Here is a 13,975-nt window from a genome sequence, read left to right as displayed (position 1 = left end):
TGTCATCCCAAAGTTTAGACATACAACAGCTAACGATACGGCGCCAGGCGTCAGGGTATCAGAAGAATTGGCTACCAAGAGCATAAGAGATGAAAGGATTCGGTCACCTTGTGCTAACTTAGGCTAGCATTAGGTTACTTTATTTCTGTAGCCTAAGGCTTAGAGTATTTCTTCTGTTGCTTGCCTGCTGGGGGGACCTTTCGACTTCTACAAGCGCTTTCACACGTTGTCGTCACGTTACATTTCGAATGATTGCAATCAACTTTGTGCATTCCAATTTCTCGTGACGAGACAAGTCATTCTTGATGATGTTTGCGAGACAGTGTCTCTTGTTCTTTTCCATTCATCCAAGAAGCCGAGCTACCAGCTTCACCTAAGCCAGCAATATTGGTTGAATGTCAAAGCATATTTACAAGCACCAGTTCCCAGGCGCCCAAACCAAACCCATACCCAGCCACCCTTGAACAGGACATGAACAAACATCGTACACCTATGTACGTACATTGGGGAACAGACTCATACAATATTCATGCAAATGCACGACAGATTCTCTTCTCCGTTTCTGGAAAGAAAAGATCACAAAAGATAAGTCGCATAGACCGTATAACTGTCATCCGGTTATTCCCCTTGCATTACATCCGAGAAACTGCAACGGCAGCTCTTTAAACTTTTTTTTCTTCATCATTTGGTTCACCTCCAGGCTCCCTGGCTGAGGGAGAGAAGGCCAGCGACACAATCCATGTCGGGCTTCTTACTAGGGCTGACCGAGCCTCGCATGAATTTCTCGACCTCGTTCTCTCGAGAAGGCATAGCAGACTTCATCGTGTCCTCGAAAATCTCCAATCCTTCTTTTATAATGGACCGGGGGCGTGCGGGGGCAGTGTTTGCTCGGTTGGCTAGTAGGTTTGGACTTTTCTGCTCCTGAAGAACTCGCCCGAGACGTCGGGGGTTCTCGCTAACGGGCTTAGGAGCAGGGGGCAGAACTCGACGGTGATAAGGATCAGGGGAGCTATGATCCTCGTCAGGGCTCAAGTTTTCCTTGTCTGAATCACCGCCCGTTGGTGAGACCAACATGGAAACCTTTACCTTGCCATACTCCCTGTCTGCGTTTTCAAGATCTTCCAATTCCGTCTCCAGTCGTGAGATACTCGATCCAGTGGGGTCCAGTCTAGCCTTCTTCGCCTGGTGAGGTCGCTGCTGGGGTTTCGTCATGGGAGCGTTGCGCTTAGCAGGGCTTGGCTGCTGAGCTCCCCCAAGGGATCGAAGGATGTTGATAGCCGCAATCGCCGATCCGTTCGACTCGTGTTCGGCCTGGGCTGTCAGCTCATCACGATTCTCTGCGTCCGCGCAGGACTCCCAGGCGTGCACGTTACGAGACCGACCTCGCATAAACCTAGGAGGAGGCAAGCTGTTGGTAAGTGCCGTGATAGGAGGTAGAGTGACCGATGGAACCGCGCTATGGCTACGCTGCAGACTTCGTTGTCGCACCTGGGGCAGACTTGGTGTAGTTGAAGATGGCCGAGGAGGCATTTCACGTGAGGGAGAGCCTTGGTTGGAGACAAGCTCAGCCTTGCCTTCTAGAGACATTGACAGGCGAACCTTGGACTGGCTCTGTGGATAAGAGGAACCTTCAGACGTGCACGAGGAAGGAGGGAAATGATCAAATCTGTACGGGTCAGCTAGAGATCACGGATGATGAGAGAAACCACGGCATACCTGAAGGAATCATCCCCGCTACGGCTCATAGCGGGTGGGGTGGAGAAAGAACCTGGAGCGGAGTTCCAACGGTTGGCGAGATAGCCAACGTTACTAGAGATGGAGCTGGACAAAGAATGGGAAGCACCGTGAGCACTATGAGAGAGAGCAGGATCGATACGGTTGGGAGTGACATCGGGGAAGCGGTAGTCACGGTCCCGAGGAATGGAGACCGGTGTGCTATTTAAGAGGTCTGAATGAGTTCGTGGCATAGAAGGAGTCTGATCGTAAGGTCGAGGCGCAGAGATATGATCCGCATATCGTGATCCAGTAGGGTCGGTTACTGGGAATGCCTTCTCAGGCCTACTAGGCGTGGTGGTGTTGACGATAGGGTCGGAAGGGATGACGTTCATGCCTCCAAATTGGAGAGCAGCGACCTCTTGTGGTGATAAGGGACGTGCCTTGCGGCGGTCGTTCTGTCTTCGGTTTTGAAACCAGATCTGGTAGGGGTCATGTCAATTTCGTGGTTCTAGAAAATAAATTTGGCAGACGCGTTGAGAGCCAACTCTTGATAGGGTAGAGATTCCAACGTCGACCATTGAGTTTGCCATACCTGAACTTCTTTTTCATTCAATGACACGCGCTGGACAATGTCCAGGCGCGCCTGCTTATCGGGTTTGGGATTGCTGCTGTACGCCTCTTCGAGAATCATCTTGTCCTTGGCCCTGCACGACGCAATCGAAACAAAATTAGCTCAGCTCTTTAGATTCTATTCGTCCACCCTTGAAATCGAGTTGCCATTGAGATCAAAACATACACCGTGCGTTTTCTCTTCCCCTTGGGATGCTTCTCCGAGTCGGGGGCGGACATGTTTGGGTTGCCAGTGGCATCTGCCAGAGGAGGGAGGCTCTGGGGCGTGACGGCGACATCGTGTTGGCTGGGGGCCGAGGCAGCGTGTCTGTCGGGTGTAGCGGCGACGAAGGAAGAGTTGTTGTGGGCGGCCATGATTGCGGATAGGAGGAGAGGGTGATGGAGATGGCCTTATTGTTGATGCAGACACATTACTGGACGGAGAATGGACGAGGAGGCGATTTGTCTGGGTGGTGATTTGTTTCGCGAGAGGACGAACAGAACAGTCACGATATTAACAAGGGAGTAAACAGATGTACAGAAGAAAGATGACAAGAAAGAAGATTTGGTTAGTAGTCCTAGAGGTCTTGATGATGAAGAAAGAGATGAAGAAGTGAAAGAAGAGACGGGAAGGAGAACGAGGTTGTCGTTGTAGAGTCCAGTCAAGTCAAGTCTAGAGTAGAGTAGAGGAGCGACGTGTAGTTAGGGCGTGCTTCTAAAACGAGGCGACCCAGCCTAGGAAGGTATCGTCCCTTCAGTTCCCTTCCAAGGCCCTTGCGCTGTACTTCCCCTCCTGGGTCCCCATTTGTCTTGGGCGCTTGCGCCTCCGCGTAAACCTTGTAAACGCGCCCCCCTGTCCGTGGCACTTGCTAGCACTGACAGGGAAAAAAACCCAGTAAACAACAGAAAAAAACCCTACGAAGCCAAACCAACCTCCCCTACCGCACTTTCAGATCTCCATCTTTAAGTGCTATTTACCTGGGCTCGTTGGAGATTAGATTAGTTATTCGTTAGCTTTCCCGCCTTGTTCTTTTTTAATAGATGGCGTATGTGCTTTCCCCGAAAACGCGGTATTGATTGATTGGATCCCTTAGGGAGTTAAAGCGCGTTGTCTCAGTCTCACCGTGACTTGAGTTTGGTTCCATGATCATTTAAGCTTTCATATAAAATGTCTTGCTCAAGAGACCTAACTCCCTAATCTACAAGATGCCGACCAGATACGGTACGAGGGAAGATGACTTGTCCCCTTACGTTAGTACCTGGGTAGGATAAGAACTATGGAACTGTTTTTTTTTTTTCCTTCCTACCCCTTCCATCGTTTTGCATCCCCGCAAGAGTATTGGATAAAAAGAGAAAAGACGCGCTACATTAAGTTGTGGAGTAGTTCATCAACAGGAACCCGAACAAACCATCACAAACGCGTGAGGTCCAATACTAGACATAACTTTATTTTTATCTGTTGAAGAGCACGGCCAGTTAGTTGTCTATCCTGACGTACTTTGCGTCACAGGGGGGAATACAGAGTTGAGACTCTAGAAAAGAGTTTTTTTTTTGTTTTTTTGCAGAAACTTGCTCCTCGATTTTACTGGACTCTGGGTGTATATGCGGCTAGAGGACAAGGTGCATAAACTATGCATGCAGAAGAATTCGGGCATGATCTAGCTTGAGGCAAGCTTTTCATTCCAGTTTCTTACCCAGGGTCTAACTCGACTGAGGAGCATAGTTTGCTTAAAAATCTTGGTTCATTCCCTTGTTTCTCATCATGCCCCACGCTCTTTATGTATGCATGTACGTATCCGTATGGATGTCTGTATCTGATCAATTAACAAACGGTGTTAGTTAAGTACCTAGCGATCCTGGGGGGAACCAGACCAGACCATATCGTGGTCAATTGACACCCCTGTTTCATTAAGTGGCTGCATGCGCCAGTACAGATACGCAGGGGTGTCATGCCCGCCATCCATGGTCCATCCATCTCAACTGTTTTAATAGCCACTTTATTTTGTCTAAACAAATAAATAAACCGCCAAGCCTAATCTCTCAATCTCTCTGTCTGCCTACGTAACATTGGATGACAACACAGATCCTGGTCAACGGTCCTTTAAATATCATTCCCCTACAGCAAGTCCGCGTGCCATAATCGATTATCGAGATTAGAGATCTCCCATTTCATTTCATTTACTTGATTCTATTTTTCTTCTCTTAAACATTATCTAAAATCCTATTCGTCTGCACGTCCAGTCTCGTATAAGTTATGGATCCATCCTCCATCCATGTTTGTATCTTGTTTTGATGGGTCCCCTCCAAAAAGCGCGTCTCACGTATTTATGGGCTGCTGCATCAACAAGAAACACAACAGCTCGACATGTCTTTCTTTTTCCGCATTCACTAACCACCAAACGCGCTTTGTTTGCTTCTGGATGCATGTACACACACGCATATGCACAAAGTGGAGGGATGCCATATCCATATCCATCCATATCCATGTAGATTGTCAAACCACTAAGCCATGATCGTCAACGTCTAGCCTCCCACTCTGCTGTCTCGACTTTAAACCCGATTACTAACTCTGACTATCCGTATACGAGGACAATACCATGAAACCGTAAGATCCTCCGACCAAAATAAACACTTCTCAAGCTAGCCTTTAGACTATTTGATGAGATTATTTCGGTTACGATAAAAATACCAGATCGTAGGCACTGTACCATCCGTTGTTTAACGAGGTCTTGGTCACAACAAGAAGAAACATCTTTGTTCCAAATCATGTTTCTCCTGGGCTAGTCGCTCATAACTCATCCCCACGCTCTGCTAAATCCTGGAATTACTACAGACATAAACGCTAGATCCCTGGTCTGATCTGTAGGCAAGCACATGCTCAAATCAGGACAACTAGGGTGGCGATCTTATAATCAAAGGAGCACACCCAAAGACAAGCGATGGATAATTCATTGGTAGATAATCTGCTCTCATGTCACTCCCGGGTCGCGTGTTTCAATCACTTTAGCATAAATAATGCGGCTCATAACGGTCTTCGTATTAGCCGAAGATCTCAACGTCCGTTCGACTAACCTTTTGCACAAGCCTGGCATGTGGATGTCTTCAACGCCCTGTCATTAGATGATTAGAATCACGGACGACCCCTGTTTTCGGTAACATGCAGATCAAATGTATAATCTCGACAAACGTGTTATCTTAATTATAGAAATCCGAGTCACACACTGAACTCCTAGAGCGTGACTTTGGGCACTTGTCTCAGAAGGCCCTTCTCATCTCAGGACTGCGAATTGGCATGGTTCCGCATATGTTGTAAAGAACATGGCCAGATATTCACAATCATATGACGACATACGAAATTTAAACTTCAGAATGCAATTCTCCATCTCTCCAGCAACTTGTTCATATCTAAATGCCTACATAATCAAGGGGAATTCTCAACAAGCCTAGTAGGTAGGTAACAGAAGAACTATTCTTCAAGGTATAGGCTATCATAACAAAGTAGCCTAAGTGCTGATCTAGGCTAATACCAAGTGATCAAATAACTTCATCACGTATGCTTTCGAGGGCTAATTCTTCTGATACCCCGAGGCCAAGTTATAGGCTATTGACATATTGGCTGTCCTCACCCGTCCGGCCGCCTCAAGAGAGACCGGCGGGATGCATTAGAGCAGCATGGCAGTTGTCGAATCACACCTGTCAATTGAGCCTATCTACATGTGCTACCTGCAATATGCCGAACAAATTTAATCGGGAGGCTAGGGTAACACGACGCTGTGATGAATGTCAAGGTGGCTCCAAGTTGACTGACTACTCCGACAACCTGGGCTGGGATGCGGCTACACACACAACGTCTGTGTTTATCTTCAGTACAAGATGCATTGATTGAATCTCCCTTCAACTCGATGGCAGAGCTTCCCCCGTCAGGACCCTGTCTCATCCATCCCTAATCTGCAGTACATCACATCGTGCATTAACACAATAATTCCACCAAAGGGTCAAGGTTCGTTGTCTCAGCCAAGCCACGCAAACTTGGCCCTATTCATTGTTTTTGTGGAGGAAGTCTAGCTAAACTAAATAAGACACTGCTCTTTGCAGTGCACCGTCCCTTGTAACCCCAAAGAGAGGCATGACGGCCAGTCTTTTGTGCCGCCCCATAATCACGCTGCTGTAAACTCCAGGACTTCCGTCCTGTACTCATAAATGGTCGTTCCGGCTGCCTATGTGCCATCCTCAAACACTGCCCAATGCACCGTTCCTTCTTTGGACACTTGGCAGCATCCTCCTCAACAAAGTTTTTCCGTGAACGCACGAGTCATTTACAGATCGTCGTCGGAAAGCTCACCAGGCAGAGGCATGGCGGCGGCGTCCTCCATCTCCTTGCGGTACTCCTCCAGGAGCTTCTCGTCGACCTGGGCAGTGGGGGGAGCCAGAGCGGGAGCAGCAACGAACTCCTGTTCAAATTGATTAGCATCTTGGAACTCAAATGGCAAGACAAAGTAATCTTACAAGCTGAGGGTTGCCGACAAGCTTGCGGGCGAGCCAGAGGAAAGGCTTCTCGAAGTTGTAGTTGGACTTGGCGGAGATATCGTAGTACTGGAGGTTCTTCTTTCGGTGGAAAGTGATGGTCTTGGCCTTGACCTTTCGCTCCTTGACATCGACCTTGTTACCGCAGAGAACAATGGGGATGTTCTCGCAAACTCGGACGAGATCACCTAGAAATAATTGTCAATCGCGGTTCTGATGATGATATCATGGCGGGGTGGGACTCACGGTGCCAGTTGGGGACGTTCTTGTAGGTGATACGGGAGGTAACATCGAACATGATGATACCGCACTGGCCGTTGATGTAGTAACCGTCACGGAGACCACCGAACTTCTCTTGACCGGCGGTATCCCAGACATCGAACTGAATCTGACCGAAGTTCTGTGATGGAATTAGTACCCCGCATAGATCAACGTGGGGTCGCCAGACTTACGGTGGTGAAGCCAAGAGGGTGAACCTCGACACCGAGGGTGGCCATGTACTTCTTCTCGAACTCACCAGTCAAGTGACGCTTGACGAAGGTGGTCTATCGTAGAATGAATTGTTAGTCGACGTTGCAGTTTTGATGGGCGGTCGCTTCATGTCTCTCGAGATTCGGTTCAACTTGGCGGAGTAGAGCTCGGCGGTCGTCGAAGAAAAAATCGCGAAAAGAGGATGTTGCGTCATGGGATCCTACACACCTTTCCGGTACCACCGTCACCGACAAGCACGAGCTTGAAGGTAGGGGTCTGCTGCTCAGCCATTTTGATGGTTGTGTTTGTGGTGTTGTAGCGACAGGCGCGAAAGATGTAAACAAGCGGGGTGCTGAGAGGCCTGGGTTAGCTTCTGTTGAGCAAGCGGTCGGCAAAGATGGCTCGATTCGAATGTTATGGGATGGGGTGGATGGGTATCAAGTGAGATGTATATACGTCGAGGTGAAGGAGCGGCGAGGGGGACTGGATCCTAAATACCTGAAAAAACCGTTGCTTGTTGGTGGGTATATTGATTGACAAACTTTCAAGAGGTCAACCTGATGGATGTTTTGAAAGGCGGCGGGGGACTTTTGGGCAGGGAAGGACCTCAAGCGAAAAATTCAGTCGCCCCTACCTACCTTGGAGTGGATAGGCTGCACGTGATGCACGTCCATTCAGTATTAAGTACAGTATCCTTTGGCTTCTGCTAGCTGCCAGTGATCCACCTACTCAATCAAGGCCTGCTGTCACCGTCACCGCTCTGAGCCCGAGAATCCGCTCTTGTCATTGGGCACCGTTTTGTTGATTCGATCCTATGCGTCTTCCTGTTCGCTGCTTCCTGCTCCGCTGGCTGTGCATGGCCGCCTGGTAGTGCCTGGCCTTGCTTTTTGGTCCGTCATTTTTCTTTATGAGGTGATCCCAGCGCCTTCAGTCAGGCTCCCTTCTGTCGATACCACCCTGCCACCCGACATCATGGATCGGGTGAGCTACCTCTAAAGTCTAAGGTTGTTTGCATCAAGATGGTTAGTCATCTTGCCCAGGCAACCTCTAGGCAGCTTTAGGTAGCACGCATTGTACTATCACTTTCAAATTTCATTGGACAATACTGTAGTCACAGAGAAGGACTCTGATACATATTAAGTTATGAAGGTAAGGTTAGTAATCTATTCTTCCGTAAGTAGTTCCATCAATACCATGCTTCTGGTCTCTCATGAGGCCTCAAGACCAATTTTCATAACAAGATTGAGTGTATGCCTCAGCAGCTGCCTAAACAAATAGACACAAGCTTTGTAATCACCTCATCTGAGTTGGCACCAATAGGTTGTTGACCGATGCTTCTGGGCAGCTGGCTATCAAAGATAACATACCCTATTTCAATGATACGCCTGAGCTTGGTACTTAGGCATACCATGTATTGGGTTTGAAATGCGTGCCCATCCCTTACACGTGTTCCCCTTCTCTCCCAGGTTGCCAGAATTGCATTTTCCAGGTCACCATGGTTATGTAGTGTAAAGACTGGCCATTCTATGATAGTACTATTCTTAGCCTAACACCCATGTACCAATGAAATCTCTTGTACTTATAAGTTATACGATATGGCAAAGAATGAGGGCAGCATCAAGGCTATTATCTTTAGTCGCAACTGTACTATACTGTCATATACAGCATCCGGGCTACATCACAATGAACGAAACTCTGTATGTCACGATGACTGCCATGATACTGTGATGACGGCTAATATTAGTCTGAGGCACCCAATCTCGCTCTGTGAATGTTTGAGGTCCTCTGTCACTCTCTAATCTGCATAAACGCTTCCAATGACTGCCATCGATATAAGCAATGCACAGAACCTTGTAGAGTCTTCCATTATGATATGACATTTGGCTGTGGCCTGATCAACTTCAGCATTACAGAGGAAGAATATGACAACCCAACATGCCACGACCACCCCAATCTTTTCTGGGTGTGAGAGTCAACCTCAACTCCTGTCGTTCGGCAACGCCGTCTGCTCGTGATACTCTGATGAAAACGCTGTTCTATGTGTTGTTAGCTGACATGCCTTCGTGGACTATTCCTCAATCTCAACTTACTCCTTCATTACCCTGAACACACTCCGCAACCTTTCTGAGATTGTCATGATTGGCCCGGTTGACATAGCCAAAATTGCGAATCTCATCCCCAGCTTTCAGACCAGCAGTCTCTGCAGGACTTCCTGCGGCTACAGTGTTGACCTTGGCGAAAGGAGGATCCAAAGGTGCAGAAACTGAGTCTGGTAAGACTGATTGGGAGCTTCCTGAGTCTGCAACCGGTACAGCATCATTCTCGTCGAGACTAGCGAAATGTTCGTGAAGGTATTTCTCAATACGAGCCATCAAAGATTTATAATCATTTCGTAGAAGGATGATGCGAGCTCTTGTGGTTCGAACTACAGCTGTTAGTGGATGAACACCTAATAACAGTGTTCAAGATAATACTTTGAGCAACATCGATGTCCGCGCGAGGGAAACCATCACTTGTCAACAGAGAAGTGCCCATATCAACTCCATGCTGCAAAAGAATCAGCATGCCTCACTTAATTATTTAGACGTTCGTGAATACCGAGTCAAGCACGCCCCCAAGAGCTTTAAGCTCAGCCTCAATATCCTCCTTCTTGCGCTGCAACTCTGCAAAGCTTAGATGCCCTGCATCGCCATTAGTGACAGAGGCAGTTGTTTCCCCGGAGGGTACAGTTGGTGCGTGTAAATTTTCCATTTTGGAAGGTTAACCAAGAGGAGTAGAGTGCAATACTGAGAGATCCTGCGTTGGAAAATAAGAGTTGGTGAATTGTGCCAATGTAAGTTGTGATCTTTCTTCTACTAGAGGTAGATGGGTAGGCTCCGATGGGTGACGTGCCTTACCCTGACGGAGTTGGAGCTGGACACAGCTTCAGGGCTCTTCAGTGCAGTCACCCAAACACATTCCACTAAAGGCCTTGTACCACAGAAGACTGCCAGAGCTGGAGAGCTCCAGCGCTCGCATTGCCCGAGTCGTATGTGGTCCGTGCACACAGCATTTGTCACTGTGTCGCGGCTCGAACAGCCTACCGCTGGCGACGTCACTTTTCATCCTTAGCAACTTTTTCTTAACGCGTCTCTTAAATCCACGACAGCAGATTGCCATTGCAAAGCAACCATCATGGCTACCGGTGTAGATGCGCGACTCATGAAGTCGACCAAGTTTCCTGCCGAGTTTAGCCAGAAGGTTGACATGCAAAAGGTCAATCTACAAGTCATGAAGAAGTGAGTCTTCTGATCGCGAGCTCCGTGGTAGCGTTTGCTGACAAGCCTCGTTAGATGGATTGCTAGTAAGATCTCTGACATCCTGGGGAACGAAGACGATGTAGTGATCGAGCTTGTTTTCAACCTCATCGAGGGCCCGCGATACGTACGTTTACCCCGATTCCGAACCGCTCATGATGAATACTGACAGCTTGCCGATAGCCGGACATCAAGTCACTCCAAATACAACTTACAGGTTTTCTCGACAAGGATACGGCACCATTCTGCAAAGATCTATGGAAACTACTGCTGAGTGCTCAAAGTAGCCCACAAGGCGTTCCCAAAGAGCTACTCGAAGCCAAGAAGCTGGAGCTCATGCAGGAAAAGGTAAGTCGTTGCGCAATATCTTTATACTTGTTATGTTTCTAACATATGCTGTATTTAGATCGAGGCAGACCGAGCCGCTGAGACTGCTAAACAACGACGAGATGATTGGGACCGCCGCGATCGCGAAGTCGCTGACATGAAAGATCGTGACCGCCGAGACCGGGCAGCTACTCGTGGGGACACATGGCAAGGACGGCGAGGAGACCGTGATTTCGATAACCGAGGTCGAGGAGGAGGCTTCAGGAGGGGTGGTCGCAGATCACGATCACCAGGCCCACGCTTTCGAGATTCCAGAGACTCGTACGGTCGTGACAGTTACGTTCCTAAAGGCAGGCGAGGAGGTGGCCGGGCCGACCATGGCCGTCGAAAGTCACCAGCGCGGTCTCGCTCAGCATCAGCATCATCTCGGTCAAGCTCTCGGAGTCGCAGTGCGTCACGCAGCTCTAATCAATCGGACCGACGACCCAAGGCCACCTCTCCAGGGGGAAGAGGAGACAGAAGGAAGCGGTCGCGTTCTCCAAAGGGAGACTCGTACCGGGGTCGTGCCAACAGACGCCGAGATAGGGGTCGCTTGAGTCGTCCATCCCGATCTGTATCGTCAGGTCGGGACTCTCCTGCAGCAAAACGCCGACGATACTCACCTTCAAGGAGTCGCTCGGTGTCCCGCCGAAGGAGGTCCACGAGAAGTGTCTCTTCGTCACGATCTGACTCTCGCAGCAGGAGTCGCAGTTACAGCCGTAGCCGAAGTCGCAGTCCCTCGAGCAGTGCATCCCCAGACCGTAAATCCAAGAGAGGCCCAAACCGTGGGAGGGGCGGACAACGATCTTCAAAGAGGAGAGAGTCGCCTGCAGGCCGACGGAGGAACAGTTCTTCGGCTTCTTCACAATCCAGGATTCGAGACAAGTCAGCTGATGTTTCTGAAGATGAATCTCGTGCCCCGCCGACCAAGCCCGAGGCAGAGGTGGCCACCGAATAAAGTATTCGAGGTCAGTTTTGGTTACACGTCTGCTAGGATGAGAGGACATTGGCGCTGACTTGCTTTTATTTTTGAAGAACCAAACTTATACTCACTTTATGCCGTTCTTGTACCATGAAGAAGGATGAGAAGATCAAGATTATCTTGTTTTTTTTTTTTGGGAAGCCGAAGCTAACGATTCCTCAAAGCCCTCCCTTCTGGTGTTGCTACTACGACAACTTTGTAATCACGCTACTTGCTATCCGCGGCGTTGGAAATCGGGAAATTGAATAAATAAAAGCATCGTAGGTTGTATATAGAGTAATAAAAGAATAAACTCTGGCTATACAAGGCATTCGTGTGCTTAACCTTGCCTCTCCAGCTAAACACTCCGAGATGAGAAGTACTTCTCATAATGCGGTATTTTGAGCTCCTTCCTTCGTAACTAATTCTCTATAGATGTATGAGTACTCTTTGATAGTTCCTCATGTAGAATATAATCTCCATCTGTCCCTCCACGAGTCCACAGCGTTCAAAGAGAAGGTGGCGCTATACTGCATCTGCTCTTCTTATCCCGGCTAATAATGCGGAATAGAGATAACAGCATGCACTTGCATCAGACACGTATGTACAAAGTGGACAGGCAGGCAAGGCAAGGTAGAGCAATCCGCATCTGCTTTTTTCATATCTACTCAGTTCGTAGAGGAGGGGATTATACGGGCATTAAAAACAAGAGAGAGAAGAAGCATGAGCATTCATATATGTGCATAAACAGAACAATTGGGGCAGCATAATTCAACCTTGGTAGGTGGCTTAGAGTAACAACCTTTCATCACAATTATCTGCGCCGCCTGTGCTATACCCCTCCCAAACATGATGCCAGTCTCCAGAGAGGAACTGACATTGGTATGACTCGATGAGTAGTCTCTCGAAGTATTCGAGCTCATAGCCCTTACAGTACGGCGATAAAGGCAGTTCTTTGAATCTTTCGTGTTTATGGGCTATCTCTGATGAAGTTGTTTTGGGTGGTGGTGCTCGCGACCTGAGGAAGGAGGATGGTGTCAACCTTGCTTAGCAGTCTACAGTCTACAGTTGGTCGGAAGGTTAGGTAGTAGGCACCTAGGTACTAGCATTTTCACAGCTCAGAAGAATACACCCAAACATCGTTTGGTCCTTTTCCAAAGCCAGGATATCGTAGCAGTTCCCGGCGCACTATCACAACTCCGGTCGCATAACTACCATGCAATTCATCACCATTAATCCTAGCGTAATCAGTCGCCTCTAGACTTTCTTTTGGAGCTTCCTGCGGTTTCATTTGCGACAAGTTATCATGTCACTGCTGTACATATTGTTGTATGAGGGTAAACCATAAAGCGGTTAGCACGCTACTACACCAAGAGCACTCGCCTTCTCCATTGTAAATCAGTTGAGTTCCTGCAGGAGGACCCAAGTGGGTGACGACGGGGCGGTTGAAGTCGTCAAATGTTAAGCTGAAAAGGGTATTAGAACACCTCGAATATCTAGAGCAATATTGCATTTTAGATTTAAGCCAAATATTAGACCCTCATTCGTTCGCGGGACATCATCGAATCCAAGTACAGGCTTTGGAAGATGTCAACATCACGATTGGCATTCCCGCAGGCATGGCGGAAGCTTACACCTTGGCTTCAAGCAATAAATAAAAAAGGTTTAATATAACCAGGTTCATTGCATCAAACAGGATCATATTCGCAACGCAACAAATAATCGCAAATAGGAAAATTGCCATATATTAAACAGGGTTCGAATTGAAGCACTGTCGGTAATTATTCGCTCCCGTTCCTATTCCCACTCGACCAAATGGCGTTCTCAAGTAGTCAGCCAAGCTAAGTACCTCGCGTCCAACGCGACCAGGGAGGTAATCGGTATGCACAACGAAAAGGTACATCATCAGGACAGCACATCTATGCCATTAACACAATAATACACATTGTAACCCAAGGTAAAAATGGAAATCAGAAGCATATCATAATGCGCAGAACATATATATTTAACTAATAAAAAAAAAAAAAGACAT

At 48.1% G+C, this 13,975-nt stretch overlaps 5 protein-coding genes across 5 annotated transcripts; 2 read left to right on the top strand and 3 right to left on the bottom strand.

The window, feature by feature from the left end:
* Positions 1-690: 690 nt before the first annotated feature.
* On the bottom strand, positions 691-2,700 carry FIESC28_07085 (uncharacterized protein; the record flags this gene model as incomplete). Its single annotated transcript, XM_031161227.1, has 4 exons — positions 691-1,666; positions 1,717-2,195; positions 2,309-2,420; positions 2,513-2,700. The coding sequence occupies 4 exons, from the start codon at positions 2,698-2,700 to the stop codon at positions 691-693; spliced, it is 1,755 nt and encodes a 584-aa protein (XP_031014698.1).
* Positions 2,701-6,641: 3,941 nt separating this feature from the next.
* FIESC28_07084 (uncharacterized protein) lies at positions 6,642-7,611 on the bottom strand (the record flags this gene model as incomplete). The annotated part of the gene is made up of 5 exons (XM_031161226.1): positions 6,642-6,776; positions 6,832-7,037; positions 7,096-7,249; positions 7,302-7,394; positions 7,549-7,611. 5 exons carry the CDS (start codon positions 7,609-7,611, stop codon positions 6,642-6,644), a joined length of 651 nt encoding a protein of 216 aa, XP_031014697.1.
* Positions 7,612-9,227: 1,616 nt separating this feature from the next.
* On the bottom strand, positions 9,228-10,071 carry FIESC28_07083 (uncharacterized protein; the record flags this gene model as incomplete). Its single annotated transcript, XM_031161225.1, has 4 exons — positions 9,228-9,356; positions 9,411-9,745; positions 9,795-9,867; positions 9,919-10,071. The coding sequence occupies 4 exons, from the start codon at positions 10,069-10,071 to the stop codon at positions 9,228-9,230; spliced, it is 690 nt and encodes a 229-aa protein (XP_031014696.1).
* A 423-nt stretch (positions 10,072-10,494) lies between these two features.
* Positions 10,495-11,940, top strand: FIESC28_07082 (uncharacterized protein; the record flags this gene model as incomplete). The annotated part of the gene is made up of 4 exons (XM_031161224.1): positions 10,495-10,598; positions 10,653-10,743; positions 10,800-10,964; positions 11,023-11,940. The coding sequence occupies 4 exons, from the start codon at positions 10,495-10,497 to the stop codon at positions 11,938-11,940; spliced, it is 1,278 nt and encodes a 425-aa protein (XP_031014695.1).
* Positions 11,941-12,792: 852 nt separating this feature from the next.
* Positions 12,793-12,994, top strand: FIESC28_07081 (uncharacterized protein; the record flags this gene model as incomplete). The annotated part of the gene is made up of 2 exons (XM_031161223.1): positions 12,793-12,825; positions 12,878-12,994. 2 exons carry the CDS (start codon positions 12,793-12,795, stop codon positions 12,992-12,994), a joined length of 150 nt encoding a protein of 49 aa, XP_031014694.1.
* Between the last annotated feature and the right edge of the window lie 981 nt (positions 12,995-13,975).

The sequence above is a fragment of the Fusarium coffeatum genome (assembly GCF_003316985.1).
Source record: "Fusarium coffeatum strain FIESC_28 chromosome Unknown BRIP53273_contig_153, whole genome shotgun sequence".
Lineage (NCBI taxonomy): Eukaryota > Fungi > Ascomycota > Sordariomycetes > Hypocreales > Nectriaceae > Fusarium > Fusarium coffeatum.
This window is presented reverse-complemented; position numbering and strand designations above follow the sequence as displayed.